General features: G+C 43.7%; 1 protein-coding gene across 1 annotated transcript in view; it reads right to left on the minus strand.

The window, feature by feature from the left end:
- The window catches only part of atosa (atos homolog A), a 36,751-nt gene extending 23,706 nt beyond the window's left edge, over positions 1-13,045 (minus strand). Inside the window, exon 1 of the mRNA XM_086025600.1 lies at positions 12,314-13,045. Within this exon, the coding sequence (XP_085881726.1) occupies positions 12,314-12,344 (31 nt within the window). The 5' untranslated portion in view covers positions 12,345-13,045. The remainder of the gene's footprint in view (positions 1-12,313) is intronic.
- Positions 13,046-13,856: the final 811 nt, after the last annotated feature.

Here is a 13,856-nt window from a genome sequence, read left to right on the forward strand (position 1 = left end):
GTGCCTGAGTCTAAAAGTACTCTTCAATTCCGGGACAGGAGTGCCAATATTTAACACCCAAACTTTTTATACATTTTTATACTTGATGCTTACATGTCACAATATTATTTGTACAGTGTCAGTACAAATGAGTACTGTGGGTGTAAAGTTGAGAATGTTCAAATGTTACATGCAAATGGCCTGTACGTATTTTATATAGGTGTTATGATTATGCGTTTGGCAGTTTAGATTCAATTTACTCTGGGAATACATAGTTGACGAGCACTCCAGAATGACTCAATTTCATATACGGAGGTTCCACTATACAAGTATAAAAGAAAGGGAAAACCCACATGACGTTGCTTTATCTAAACTCTCTTAAGTAGGCTGACAAAGGATAGCGTCAACCCCCACGGCCCGATGACATTTACTTGCTCCACTTGATCCCCTTCATTAACTATGAACATCATTGTTTGGAAAATGCCTCAGAAATCACCTTCACAAATGGCCGAACAGGCCTTCATGTGAAGGTCAGGATAGTTGACTTTTTTCTTTCTTTTTTTTTTTTAAAGGCCCCACCACCCCCCAAGGAAAAAAAAAAAATCACGCCTCCCCCTCAAAGTCATGTAGAATGCAAACCACATGCTGTAGACTTTATCCCACACTCAAACATTGTCAAGTTTATACTAGGGACAACTTATGTGGTGTGAACCTACCTGACATTATGACCTCAAAATCATTGCAGACACATTACAACTGGAGTCCCAAAGTGCTTAATAAGCTGAGAGTCCCTTTTCAATTCACTGTAAAATGCATTTTATGCAATGTGAAAGAGTAGCGAGCACAGGATTACTTGTCCACATCACACAGAATTGTCAAAATTGCCCTGAAGCTCTTATATGAATGAATATCCAATCTAATTGCCAAGATGAAAAAATGGTGGAGATTCTTTTTACCGTCCAAAATATGGTTTGGTCCCACCACGTAGGCACTTTCTTTGCTGTTTGCGTCCCTGGAGGGAAGCAGCAGGTCTGAGGGTGGTGTGCTCAGGACACTGGGGCAGTGGGACACATTGGTCTGTGTCTGTAACCAGAGCCAACCTCGAACGTGAACGCAAAGGCCTTTGACCTCGCCAGCACTTCTCGCGCCAACTTCCAGAAAGGGGAGCTCCAGCGAAGCAATCCGAGTAGCGTCACTCTGGAGGTTCTAAGGAAAGTGTGGCACTTACGGAACTGACACACTGAAGTAGTAGTTGATGACTGTGTGGGCTGCCTGAGACACGAGCCCTCTTTCCAGTGAGATCCTCCAAAATAGACGCACCGCAGTTGTGACAACATTGAACCGCTTTTGCCTGTTATACAACTCTAGGGAAGTGGAATATTACCACAACCGTGTTGGTTTTCATGCAGCCACTGGCATTCCACAATCACCATCACATATCATCAATAAGATCATCATTTAAATGTGTGAGAACGTCAACACAGGCATCTCAGGTGACATAAAACACTTGTCAGGTGGTGCCGTACCGCAACCGGGTGGGAGAAGTGAGTATCAGATGTGCTCACGCTAGCATTAAAGAATTTCAACAGGCTAGGTGATAGCTATGATAGAACATCAGATGGCACATTTGTAGGACTACTTGGCCAGAGCAGCTGTGAAAATGCCGGCTTTCCCAGCCAGTGTAATAGGGGCAAGGACTAGACGGGTCAATTACTTGACAAAACTACACAGTGACTACGCTTGCACGCTGTCAATATTCTTCTGAAACATTCGGAAGAATGACTGCATGCAAACATAGTCAATGAGGAAAGTGAGCCACTTGTAGCAGTGACTTATCGAGGCGGCGGTAGATGATTGCGGGTGGCCTATTAGCTGCAGAGTATTGGGACAATCATAGGACATGATCGGTTTGCTGTGAAGTTATACATAAATCCAATTTGTCAACGCACAATGTAACCCGCTATGCTCCTTACAAGTGGGCCATTTTTTTTTGCTTAGCGTTGCTAGCCAAAATTTGTGTTATATGCCGGCACTAGTTTGCGCGAGTAAATTGAGTTACAAGCTCAGCCACAGAACGAAATCAACTCGCAAATTTAAGGTACCACTGAGTTAGCCTTCTTCTGTCAACAAGATGACAGAATTTACTGAACAATTTAGCGCACCCATTACTAATGTACGCTACTCCATGAAAAGATAAAAGGAAAAAAATTGACCAATAAAAAAATCAGCTGAGTACAGGGGGAACAAAGACCATTAACCTCATAGAACAGGATAGACTTACTGTCAGCCGAGCTGTGAGAAGATGAAGATCTACAGGGCCGGTGTCTCCCAAAAATACTCAAGCCAATTGGTTTGCTTGACTTGACGAGATACGTGTGAATGAACAAGAGTAAAGGGGATAGCGGTCTCAAATTTACCGAGCCCTCAAACTGTTGTTAATAAACAACGCGTTCAAAGCCTCCACAACGAGTCCCTGAGGTGCTCTCTGTTAGCGGTGTAACCGTGTATCGGCTGTGAGAAGGGCTACATGGTCACACTGGGAGACAACAAAACCAGGTAATTAACTGTCAGTTTTACATTTTGCCTTACTTATAACTAGGGCAAGGATAAATGCCCTTCCTGTGCTGCTGCCTGCTTGGTCACCAAGAGATGTTTCCCCTCTCGTGCAAACACCCTCACAACACCATCCCCCTACCTACCTCAATCCCCTTCTGACCGCATCCCATAAACTACCAAGCAGCAAGGGACACTTCCGGACTTCCGGAAATTGTGTTAGGGCAGGGTTGCACAAGTCTGGCCATGTTTATAAACTAGATGTGTCACAATACCTTCCCAAGATCAAAAGTAAGACAAAAATGGTTCAAAGTTCTTAGTAGCGGGTGAAAAATCAATCCAAATGTTGTTCGTGAAGAAAACAATGCTTTCTTGTTTTCCTATAATATGCTATACGTTTTTCAGTAAGGTCTGCACTGGAAAACCATCATGCACTGTTTTATCAGAACTGGGTACCAGTTCTACAGGTGCAACGATTAATGGACAGCTAAGTGATTACCAAATTAAACAATAATTATATTAAATAATCAATAAATCCTTTGGATACCCTTTTGAATTCAAAATTGGCCATATGTTCAGAATTTCAGTTTCTCAACAGTAAATGTTATCCCTAAGAGACATTCAACCAGCCGCTTCACACGTTGACAATAAACCGCAAAGTCCAGATGGCTCTTGCGTTAGTATAGCGATGACGTCACTATACCAACGGGTGGCAAGCTGGCAGCAGAAAGATGACCCACGCCGGTACTTTCGGTTTTAACGGGTCCGCCGCTAAGACTGTGTGCGCAGCCTGTTAACACTGAGCCTCAGTGGTGTGTCGAGCACTTAGCAAGTGCACATCATCACTAAGCATGTGCAACAGAAAATGTTCCATTATTACACAAGCGCATGACCGCACTGGGAAAACTGGGAGGCTCAATCCCTCGAAGGGACGACGCATGCCTCGGCTACTTAAGATCCGACTTGTCACAACAGCATCGGGGATAAATGCAGGCCAAGGATTGACCTTTAGCCTCTTGCGCACTGCCCGCAAAAGCAATTTTTCTGCCTTTGACATTATATCAGCCGGATGCATTTTATGTGTGAAAATTCTGAGGAGCAATTTTGTTGCACGTTAATCTGAGACTCCGAAATTAAGGATTAAACAATAAAAAAATATGACAACACAACAAAAGAACAATTGCTTTGTTCAAACAAATATAATCCATTTTTATTTCTTAAATTCACAATGTGCATAGCAAACTACTTTGTCAAGAGACAATGCGGTTCGAGCCAGACTTAGGTGAAGTGTACTTGATCACAAAAGCACTTAATTCCAGTGTTGCGAATCTAAGGTTATTTTATCAATTAGCACGGCTTCTACGTCTTTCCCTGTCATCCCGTCGTGACCATACTTGTCAGATGCGCAACTTATTCGCCACCACGGAGGCCATGACTACTGTCTTAGGAGCAACTCCGCAACGTGTTTAGTCGCGCTCGTAGCCAGTCGAAGCTTGTTGCTAACTAGCTGGTGCGGCGTAAGTAGCACGGAATTTGGTTCGACCTCCGACTACCCGCGCGTAGGTGGTGTGAGCGAGCGCCTTGTGTCACATAAACATGCGTGCATCCGGCCTCACAAAGCTTTTAGGGACCATCTCAATTATCAGAAAATAAAGATGTGTGACTCTCAGTTTTGCCACTTTGTGTGTTTTGATGACTCGCAAACTGTGATGCGAAACCGCTTTTTTGGAGCCTTGCTTTTCATTGCTTCAATATTTGCAATTTTCCATTTACGGTTTATTGGCCTCCAATTGACTGGCAATCAGTCTGGGGTGTACTGCGCCTCTCGCAATGCCCCACGATCAGCGGTATAGAAAATGGATGGATAGATGGATTTACTACCTTTTTAAACCTAGGAGCAGTTTTCCGATGTTTGCGTTTCTCGTCTGTAAAATGTAACATTTATTTGTGTGAATGAACTACCAACATTGACGGTTTTTACAGCTTTGTCTGTTCAATTTCTCTCGTGTTAAAATCCACAGAATTACACAGTGCAAAGTCAAATGTTTTTGTAAGGTGAAGCTATGCTTGGAAAGAGTGGTCAACCAGTTTGCATTGCCTGAAGTTGCTGCTGTTCATCAAAAGGCAAAACTGAAATATTTGCCGCAAAAGTGAATGAAGGCTTGCACAGATGGGGGCGACTGTCGTGTTACAGAGGCAAGCACCTGTTGTTGATGCCTCCCGTTGCGGGATAAAGCACCAGAGGAGCCGGCAAACACAATACAGGACAAGACAGGTGCTGTGGACGTCACTCTGCGTTATCTGGGGCTCTTTGTCAGCGAGAGTGCAGAGTCGCTGATCCGCTTGCATGAGTCTGGGACATCTCAGGGCAGCTGTAATCTGGCCAGGGCCAGGACAGAAGGTGGGCAGAGGAGTGGAAGGGGGGCGGGGGAACACGCTGCCTAACGGCCCAATACAGAAGGCATCGCCATACAAGCACAACAAACAACATTAGAGAGCGGTGCGTGCCAGATGATTGGCCAGGCCACAGTCACACAGAAACACAACTGATCGATTGCTTTTCTCCTTTTAAAATGCTTCCCTTAAACACGGAGTTATTTTGAGAAATATGTGTCCACGCAAATGTGTCCAAAGCGCCATCACGGCCAAGCAGTCAAAACATGCTTAAGGCCTTAAAATTAACTGGACCGCTCTCTTTATCTTAGACGTTTTGCTTGCTTCAAATTTGCGGATACCCGCCTGCACTCCTATCACGTCAAACGCGGGCGGGCGGCACATGACTTGCATGTAATCACGCTGCGAAAAACACTCAACTTATGTTCGATCTGACCGAAGCATTATCCCACTTGGTGCGGTATTAAGAATGTGCGAAAAACTTAACTCAATTTCTATTATTTGATTTGGGGAAAGAGCCATATATTGGTGGTACACATATAACAAAACAACAGCAACAACTTTACTGGTACTTTGGCTCAAGAGTTTTTGAAACCTGGTAGGCCAAAACCTCTTCCACCAAGAGCTGCAAGCAGTCTGGGGCTCCTTTATGGGACCTGTAAAAGGCGTCGGTTGCGCCGCACTGTTCAACGCTTCAACGGTTGTTGGGAGCTAACTGTTGAACGCACACTCCCACACTGACCTGACTCATCGCTCAAGCCGCAGCAAAACAAGAGGGGTCAGATGACTCTGGTTAGCACACCATAAGAGCTCATGAGTAACATAACCGTCGCCTGCTGCATCATCTTGGAAAAAAATGAGATTTTTGTCACCTCGTCTTTTTTGTTTGATTGCTTTTTGTTGTTGTTGGTTTTTTTGCATAATACCAACCCTGATCTTGTGATCGAAAGTTTGCTGTCTGCTTTGCAGTTTTCCTCTGAATAGATCTGATCTGCACTGATCAACACCAAGCTCAGTACATCTGCCCAAGCTATCGCGAGTCCAATTGGAAATTATGCATTTCAACACCTCTCAGTGGATGCAGCGCAATTCCACCGTTATATTAGATCATTACATGCAACTATACTGAATGAAGGACCTCTGAGATTCAATCAGTAAGACATCGTTTTCTCAATTAACCTGACACCCCTTTTAATTTACAGTTGACGACATCGCGCTGGCTACTTTAAGCCAAAGGCTCAACAAGTACTACAAACTCTTACAGAAAATATGAGGAAAGAAATATTTTTTGCCGATCATTATGGCACATCTCAAACTTTGTCCTCAACGCTCCCTTCTCCATGGACAATAGATTCGGGTCCGTTTGCGGTCGTTCTTACGCTGAAATCTTCAGTCTTCATCTTCTAAAGTTTTTGGGGTCAGAATTTATTGACATTTGGGACACTCAATAATTCCCTTCGCCTTGATGAAATTCCTCGGGAATACAATACAATACAACCTTATTTATATAGCGCATTTCACAGCAGCTACAGCTGTAACAAAGCACTTGAAGAAGAAGAAGAAAATCAGTCTCCAAGCATTCCAACGTACTTTCTTGGTCATGTGCAGTGTTGTTTTTGTTCCATGAACACCTTTGGGAATTGAGGCCAAATGGTTCAATCCTGTTCTCATAAAACCATAACTCCCTACCCCCCATAGACTTTTAGGAGATAAATGCATGTATATTTTAAGATGAATTTTGACCATGCTAAATGCATTTTCTGTTATGTAATGCAATGGACACATATTTTCTTCTTATTTTTCTCAAAAGACAGACTTGAGTTCCTGTGTTACCAGTTACTTTGGAAAAGCGCGTCTGCTTCTCTGCATTACACTGCTTACGCTTTGTGGACCGTGGCTTTTGGAACTATCCTGCTAGATCAGCTGAACTGCATTGCAATGTAATGTAATAGCAGCAACCTTCATTCCTGACAGATGAGGATTGAGTTGTATTTTACACAAATCTTAACTGCTGGGTGGCTCAGCAGCCAGCTCCTTCCTTGAGTCCCAAGCCACATGTTTGGTTTGTTGTCCTTTCTACAGTGGCACCCACGAAAAAATCCAAAGAAACGCACAAAATGATGGTGATTTTTGGCTAAGTTTACACTACAGGCCTAAATGCTCAATTCCGATTTTTGGGTAGAATCCAATTTTGGGGGGTAAGCGTTCACATGACATTATAAATGTGACTTCAGTCTGTGTGGTATGCGTCCTCAAAGTGTCCCGCATGCGCAGAAGAGGCGATGTCACTCACAACATAGTGTTTACGGGAGTAAATGTGGTGCAGCGTGTAGGGGCATTTCTACAGTGGAGCGATTTGGTAGGAGGGCAAAATGCAGTATTTGGGGTAATGATGAGGCGAGGCTTTTCAATCTCATTTCATGGCGTCGTCACACAAGGTGACACCACGTCATTGCTGCACAGTAAAAAAATGAACCGATCTATGTGGTTGAATTACTACTATCACCAGAAGTGTCCACTTTATGCTTCATGTTCAAAGTGGGATTATATTAAAGTCAAATATAAAGTCCATATTGTTACACAAAACAACTTTGCAGATCCGATCAGTGCTCTCCCTCCACTCACGAAGAGCGCATTTTGGGCTCCGGATAATGTCCGATGTCGGATATATGCGACCGGGCTGTTCAGACTGCGCTCGCATTACAAAAAATCCGATACTGGGACCACATATGAAAGTGGCACAAGTCGCTTTTGAAAAAAAAAAAAAAAAATGGAATTGAGCCGTTCAGACTGTCATGAAAAAAATGTGTACAGGTGGGATATGTGCAAAAAAATCTGTTGCATTTGCCTGCGGTGTGAACCTAGCCTTAGCTGACTTTAGATGGGTACTTTAAAAACACATTTGGTTGGAATTCAAATGATTACAGACAGGCTAACAGCACTTTTTCGGGACATACATCAGGTAGCAAGGTTAATATCAGATAATGTCAGAAACAACAGCTAGCGCACTTCTGGACAAGTCCAGACAAGCCACGTCCAACCTGAAACCGCCTCAGGTGCCTAAAATCAGCATGTCACAGTGAGAGTGCCTGCTCAGTCCTCCTTCATGCTCAGCCGCTAAGTAAACACCGTCTCTCAGCACTGCCGGGCCTTTCTATGAGCAACGCCAGACGAGGGGTGCAGACGAGAGAGCAGGCGCCCGGCCAGCGGGCATCCCGACCGAGTTCCCCCGCATCGGAACAGTACAGCGTGTTCTAAATTAACAGCAGCGCACCGCTGACTGCCAGTCGTGGAGTAGACTTCCCGCTGCGGGCCAGCATCGACGAAGTACAGACTGAGGAGCCCGTTTACACAACAAAAGTTTGAACTGAAAACATGGAAATGCGTATACATGACAACAGCCCTTTGGAGCCTTGTCATGCCAACATTTGAAATTGAAAACATTGCATATTGTTTGCATGACAACAGCATTTTGGAGCCCTTAAAAGGGCAACATTTGCAAACGGGCCTTAGGGCACATTTGCATCACAACGACTACGTTATTTGTGATGTGATTATGCGTACGGATGAAAATAGCTGGGAAACAAGCCTGCATTTGAACCATGACCTCTGAACTGTGAGGCATTTATGCGATGTCATTAATATCCATCTTAACGTCCTTGTGCTAGTACGCTTTGTCGTCACTCGAAAGCTAATTCAGCGCACGAGTAGAACAAGTGTCTTGGTTGAGTAAATTACTAGGGAATAGTTATCAGTAACATTTTTTCCAATATTGCATAACCTTTCGCCACACACACGTAGGGCAATTACGTGTTAGACGTGATCAACTGTGTCCAAGTTGACATTTGTGCCGAGCGCCGACTAGTCCTGCTAGTGAAGCGTGAGGCATTAATGAGTAAAATTGTATGATGTTAATAGTTCAGTAGCACGCAGTTAGAGCTGCAGCTGTCAAATATTTTTCAGAATATTCTACAAATTACCTCATCGATCAATCGGATAAAACTTTGTTATGCATAATTAAACCGCAACAAATGTGCATGTGAGGAACTTGTTATTGTTGTCCACTTGGGTTCGTCACATTCACTTTCTACACTGTAGCATCTGTGGCTTTGCGAACGTGAGGCTTTAAAAGGCAGCGCCTGACCTGGTGAGTGACATGGGAGTCAGCGAGTGAGACAAGAGTTGGCTGTTTTTAGCTAATGTTAGCAAGTCTGAGTGCTGAGTGACTGAGTGTGAGCTGTAAGAGACTTGTCCATAGATGTGCTCTTTGAATGTTTCTTTCATTACCGTTTGTTCAAAGAAGCAACTGAAAATGCACGGGCAACTGCGTCCGTCTGTATCCTTCCTTGACCACTTGCTGGGACATTACAATACGTAACGAGTGATTTCAGGCCATTGAATCGATGTCAACTGGCAAGTTCTGCAGTCTCTTGCAAGACGATTTGCCTCTCCTCGCAGCAGGAATCATCAGTTCATGCAAAAAGGCTTGGTTAGGACTAGACCAGCCTGAGTTGGTGCAGTGACAAGAGAAAAGCAATCTGGGCTACGCCGTCGTCAAGTGCAGTGAGGAATGCACAGATACATGAACCGGGGGAACCAAACGACCACGGAGCAGACACATGGCACAACACAGACGAGTGGGCTACCTCTTCATGTCAAGACTCAGCCGTTTACTGCACCTCAAAGACAAGCATCACTCTTTTGAGGACAAAAATGTGCAACTTCTTAACAGTGAACACAGATAGATACATGGTTTGAAAGAGTGAGAGAAGCCATTGACATGAGGGTGGAAAGAACATCTCTAAAGGGAGGAGGTGGATTAGCCTCGGAGCACCATCCATCCCCCCACACGTAAGGCCGTCCTTTCACCTAAAAGACTCACTGACCACGTTTACATGCAGTCTAGAACACTTTCAAAACCCGAATATTGGCAGGATATTCTGGGTTTTTAAAGGCCATGTTAGCGCGTAGAAACCCAGATATGCTTTTTAAAAAGCCGAATGTGACTCTTGGGTTAGCCTTTTTCGAAGCTGAATATTTGGTCATATTATACCTCCATTGGTTAGTGTTCTGCACATGCTCTCACATTACCGTAAGGAATCTTGGTGTTTGTAGTACAGAAAGTACTTGTATGCGGGCATGTCGATCCTAACTTGAATACGTTGATTTCTCTGATGCATTTTCACGTTACTTTCTGTCTCTACGGCGAAAATGACACAGCGCGTATGTAGCCACACACATACGTGAGTAAGTCCGGACGTGCCTCCAACTTGGAGCATAAATAGTTGGGGTTTCCACACCCACTCAGCTTCGGTTCATCAACAAGAATCATTGGGTGGAGACTCGCTAATTAACATTGCATTCAATTGTAAAAAGGTAAAGAAGCCACCTCAACGAGTCAAAAGCGATTGAGTTTTTTGGAGGCTAAATTATTGCGTCTCGCGTTAAATTTGCACGTGCATTATAACTAGTGGTGGTCGGCGATCCCTTGAATGCGCTAACATTGATACGTTAGCTTGTATTTGCGATCGTAAACGTGCTTTTGTCTTATGGCAGTAAAAACATTGCAACTTTATTTTTATATTATTTAGGGATGTCACGATATCCAAATGTCACGATACGATAATATCGATATGACCCGCACAATATGATAAGAAGAAAAAGAAGACGAAGGCCTTTATTGATCCCACAGTGGGGAAATTTTCAGTTACAGCAGCAAAGATATAGAATTATCCTGATATTGAGGAGACGCTGGCGATATATAAAAAGCTCACAATATTGTAAAAAAAAAAAAAAAAGCACATACAAAAAAAATTAAAACATCACAAGATTCTGTTTTTGTACATAACAGCATTCACAAAGAAATAAGCTTGACCAGTCATGCAAATTAAACTGCACGAATAACCTAACCACCAGAGGGTGGTGTAACTGCCCAAATGGAAAACAACATGGGCATTTAAGAGCGAATTGGGAATTTTAATATGGCGATATCCTGATATTGCAGATATTGTGATATCCCCAATTATGTGAACAGTGGCGCTTGCATTTGCAGTGACAGTGATTTGCTCTGATCTTTTTTTGTCATGAAATTGCTCATTTTATTTGATTGTTTCAGCTAGGGATTTTCAATACCACTTTTTTTCAGACCGGTAACAGTACAAGTATTCACTTTTTGTGTGCTCACTGATACCTCTCGCACTTTTGATCCATACAATTTAATTTAACACAATGACAACAAATTGTGAACAAAGACCTTTCTAATGCAAATGATGATTCGCCGGTGTCAAACTGCTGCCGTACAGCACCAACTACTGCCAAGGTCTTACTTGATGCCAGATTTTTGGGGCCTAAAATCAGGTGACGTATCGGCCCGCTACCTGGTATTGGTTGGAAAAAAGTGCAGTTTTGCCTTACTCACGTAACATGTCGTAGTCCTACTACTAGTATGCCAAAGTTGTTCTACTAGTGAAGACAAAAAGCGCACTAGCTATCATGCTATCAAGTAAATGCTCAACGGGATTTCCATTAAACAACCCTGATAACTTAAAAAAAAAAAAAAACATAAGTTGGAGCAGATGGAAGTCAAGGTACATGAAACGCAAAGACATGGAAAAAAATCCAGGTTGTACGCGGTCTTGTGGCGTGAACAGGCCACTCTCGCTGCATTGTGAATCCTGCCACCAGCCTTACAAAAGGCAAACACACAAAAGAGACCACGGCCATAAAGCATCTCGCTATCACTCAACCGGTCGTGACCGTCACGGCGGCGCATGACAGCCGCTGTCGCCATCTTACTGTTCACACTTGACCCAGCATGCCACGCTGCATTATGTAGGGATAGAAATTGCCCTTTATATTTGTTTGCTCCGTCACATCATCTGCTTCTGCACACAGGACGCCCTCCAAAAGCACGAGGTGCATGTCACCAACACAACTGTGTGACTTTCCGAAACTCGTCAAAACTCGCAGGGCCAACCTCGCGATTGACTGCAGCTAATCTCATCATGGCGCTGTCATTTGTGTGCAATCAATCACTAAATGCAGGGTTTTCCATAATCAGGAATACAGACGGCGTCTCCAAAAGAGCACCACGCACGGCTCGATGGAATTAACATAATCACAAACAAGGGTGTCCCCCCACGACTTGTCCCCGTTTCAACCTTATCACTGCTGCAGGCATGTAAACAGGTTGGCCAGCATAAGGCGGGTGCCTCATTTGCACACCAAAAAAACAAACAAACCAGCTGACACGGAGCAACAGAAAATGGGTGTCCTCCATGAATACAATGAGGCAACACTGACATCATCATGTCTCTTGGAAACTATTCGAAACACATATGGAGCCGTTGATGTGACATCATGTCCATTTTGGAGGTGTTCAACCTACCTCTCTCGGGCTTCATGTTGTCCAGTGTCATCAGGCTTGCTGGCTCTTCTCCCCTCTTCCCTTTGTCGACAGCAAACGGTGGCCCCGTCACCCCACGAAGCCGCGCTAAACTCGGCGTGAACAACCCCCTTCGCGTTACAGCCTGGCTGGGGCTGGCTTGGCCCTATCCCGCTACAAAGCGTCGCTTTGTTAGCATGCTACTGTACTCTGCCATTTTGCTCAAAAGACACCTGCGAGCCCCGCCGCGAACAGCCGTGCCTCGCTCGGGGGAGTAAACATGGAATGGATGTGGTGGGAGCCGAAGAAGCTTTTGTTGAAGCGGCAGCCTCTCTTGGTCAACAAACGGGCGAGCTGGCCTATCGTGACAGCCCCCTTTGAAATTGCACCACCTGAGCCATACTTTGGTCGCAACACAGCTCGCTAACTTCAACTACGCGACTCGTACGTGATCAGCGCGTCTCCCTCGTTGGTCGCCATCGACTTAGTTGCTGTTGACTCCTCATTTCAAAACTTTTCTCCTCCACAGAAACAACAACAACAACAAAAATGGCACGATACCGCGAGGGCTAGAGCTCACGTTTCAGTCGCGACCAGAAGCTGGCGAGCCAGTCGACTGCTAAATGGACGACTTAAGCGAACCGAGTACGGATGAAAGGAACACAGTGCGCCTGCCTCGTCGTGATGCTTATTACAGTCTGACCCCCTCTTCTTCTTCGTCGTCTTCTTCTTCTTCTTCTTCTTCTTCCTCCTCCTCCTCCTCCTCCTCCTCCTCAACACACACACTCCTCCATCGCTCCCCCTCCCCTCTCGGCTTGTCAAAACTAGTGCTGGGTCATCGCGAACGAGCAGGCACAAAGGAATCTTTTGTATCTTTTGTGAGTCGACTTATCTTACAATGAAATAAAATGTTGATTGTCTTATTGTATTTGGTTAATTAATTCTAATAGCGTCATTTATAAGCAGAACCATCTAAAATGAACATCATATAACCGTTTTATTGACAAATATAATTTTACATGAAATATAAAAACTAAAATAAACAGCAGAACTATGTCTTAAATGTTTTAAATGATCTACAATTGAATTCATGAAAATTACACAAGCAAAGATAATCATGAATAATGTTTCAAATGACCATATTTACATAATATCGTCACCATCTTGTGAAAAACACAAAAAACAATTTTCACGTTAATGCGATGTCTGTAACGCGGAAACACCATTCCCTTAAAAATAAGAAAATTGAAAAAAATGGGACATAAATGTTTTTCACAGGACAGCGACGATATACAAAAAGATAAGTAAAATTATATTTTACATTTTGAATGTTAAATCACTGGTTAGTTAAATTGATTAACAATTGTTCAATAACACATTTTAGAGGGAAAAATGCTAAACGAATACTTGTGGAATTTATTTTAATGATATTCGTGTGGACACAATCAAAGGCACTTGAAATTCGATAAAATGATCAAAACTACACGTTAGGGGAGCCAAAAGAGTCGATTGGAGCAGTGTCGAGCCAAAAGCTCCAAACCACTCC

This window comes from Filicampus tigris, chromosome 3, assembly GCF_054856515.1.
Source record: "Filicampus tigris isolate MCC_2025a chromosome 3, RoL_Ftig_1.0, whole genome shotgun sequence".
Lineage (NCBI taxonomy): Eukaryota > Metazoa > Chordata > Actinopteri > Syngnathiformes > Syngnathidae > Filicampus > Filicampus tigris.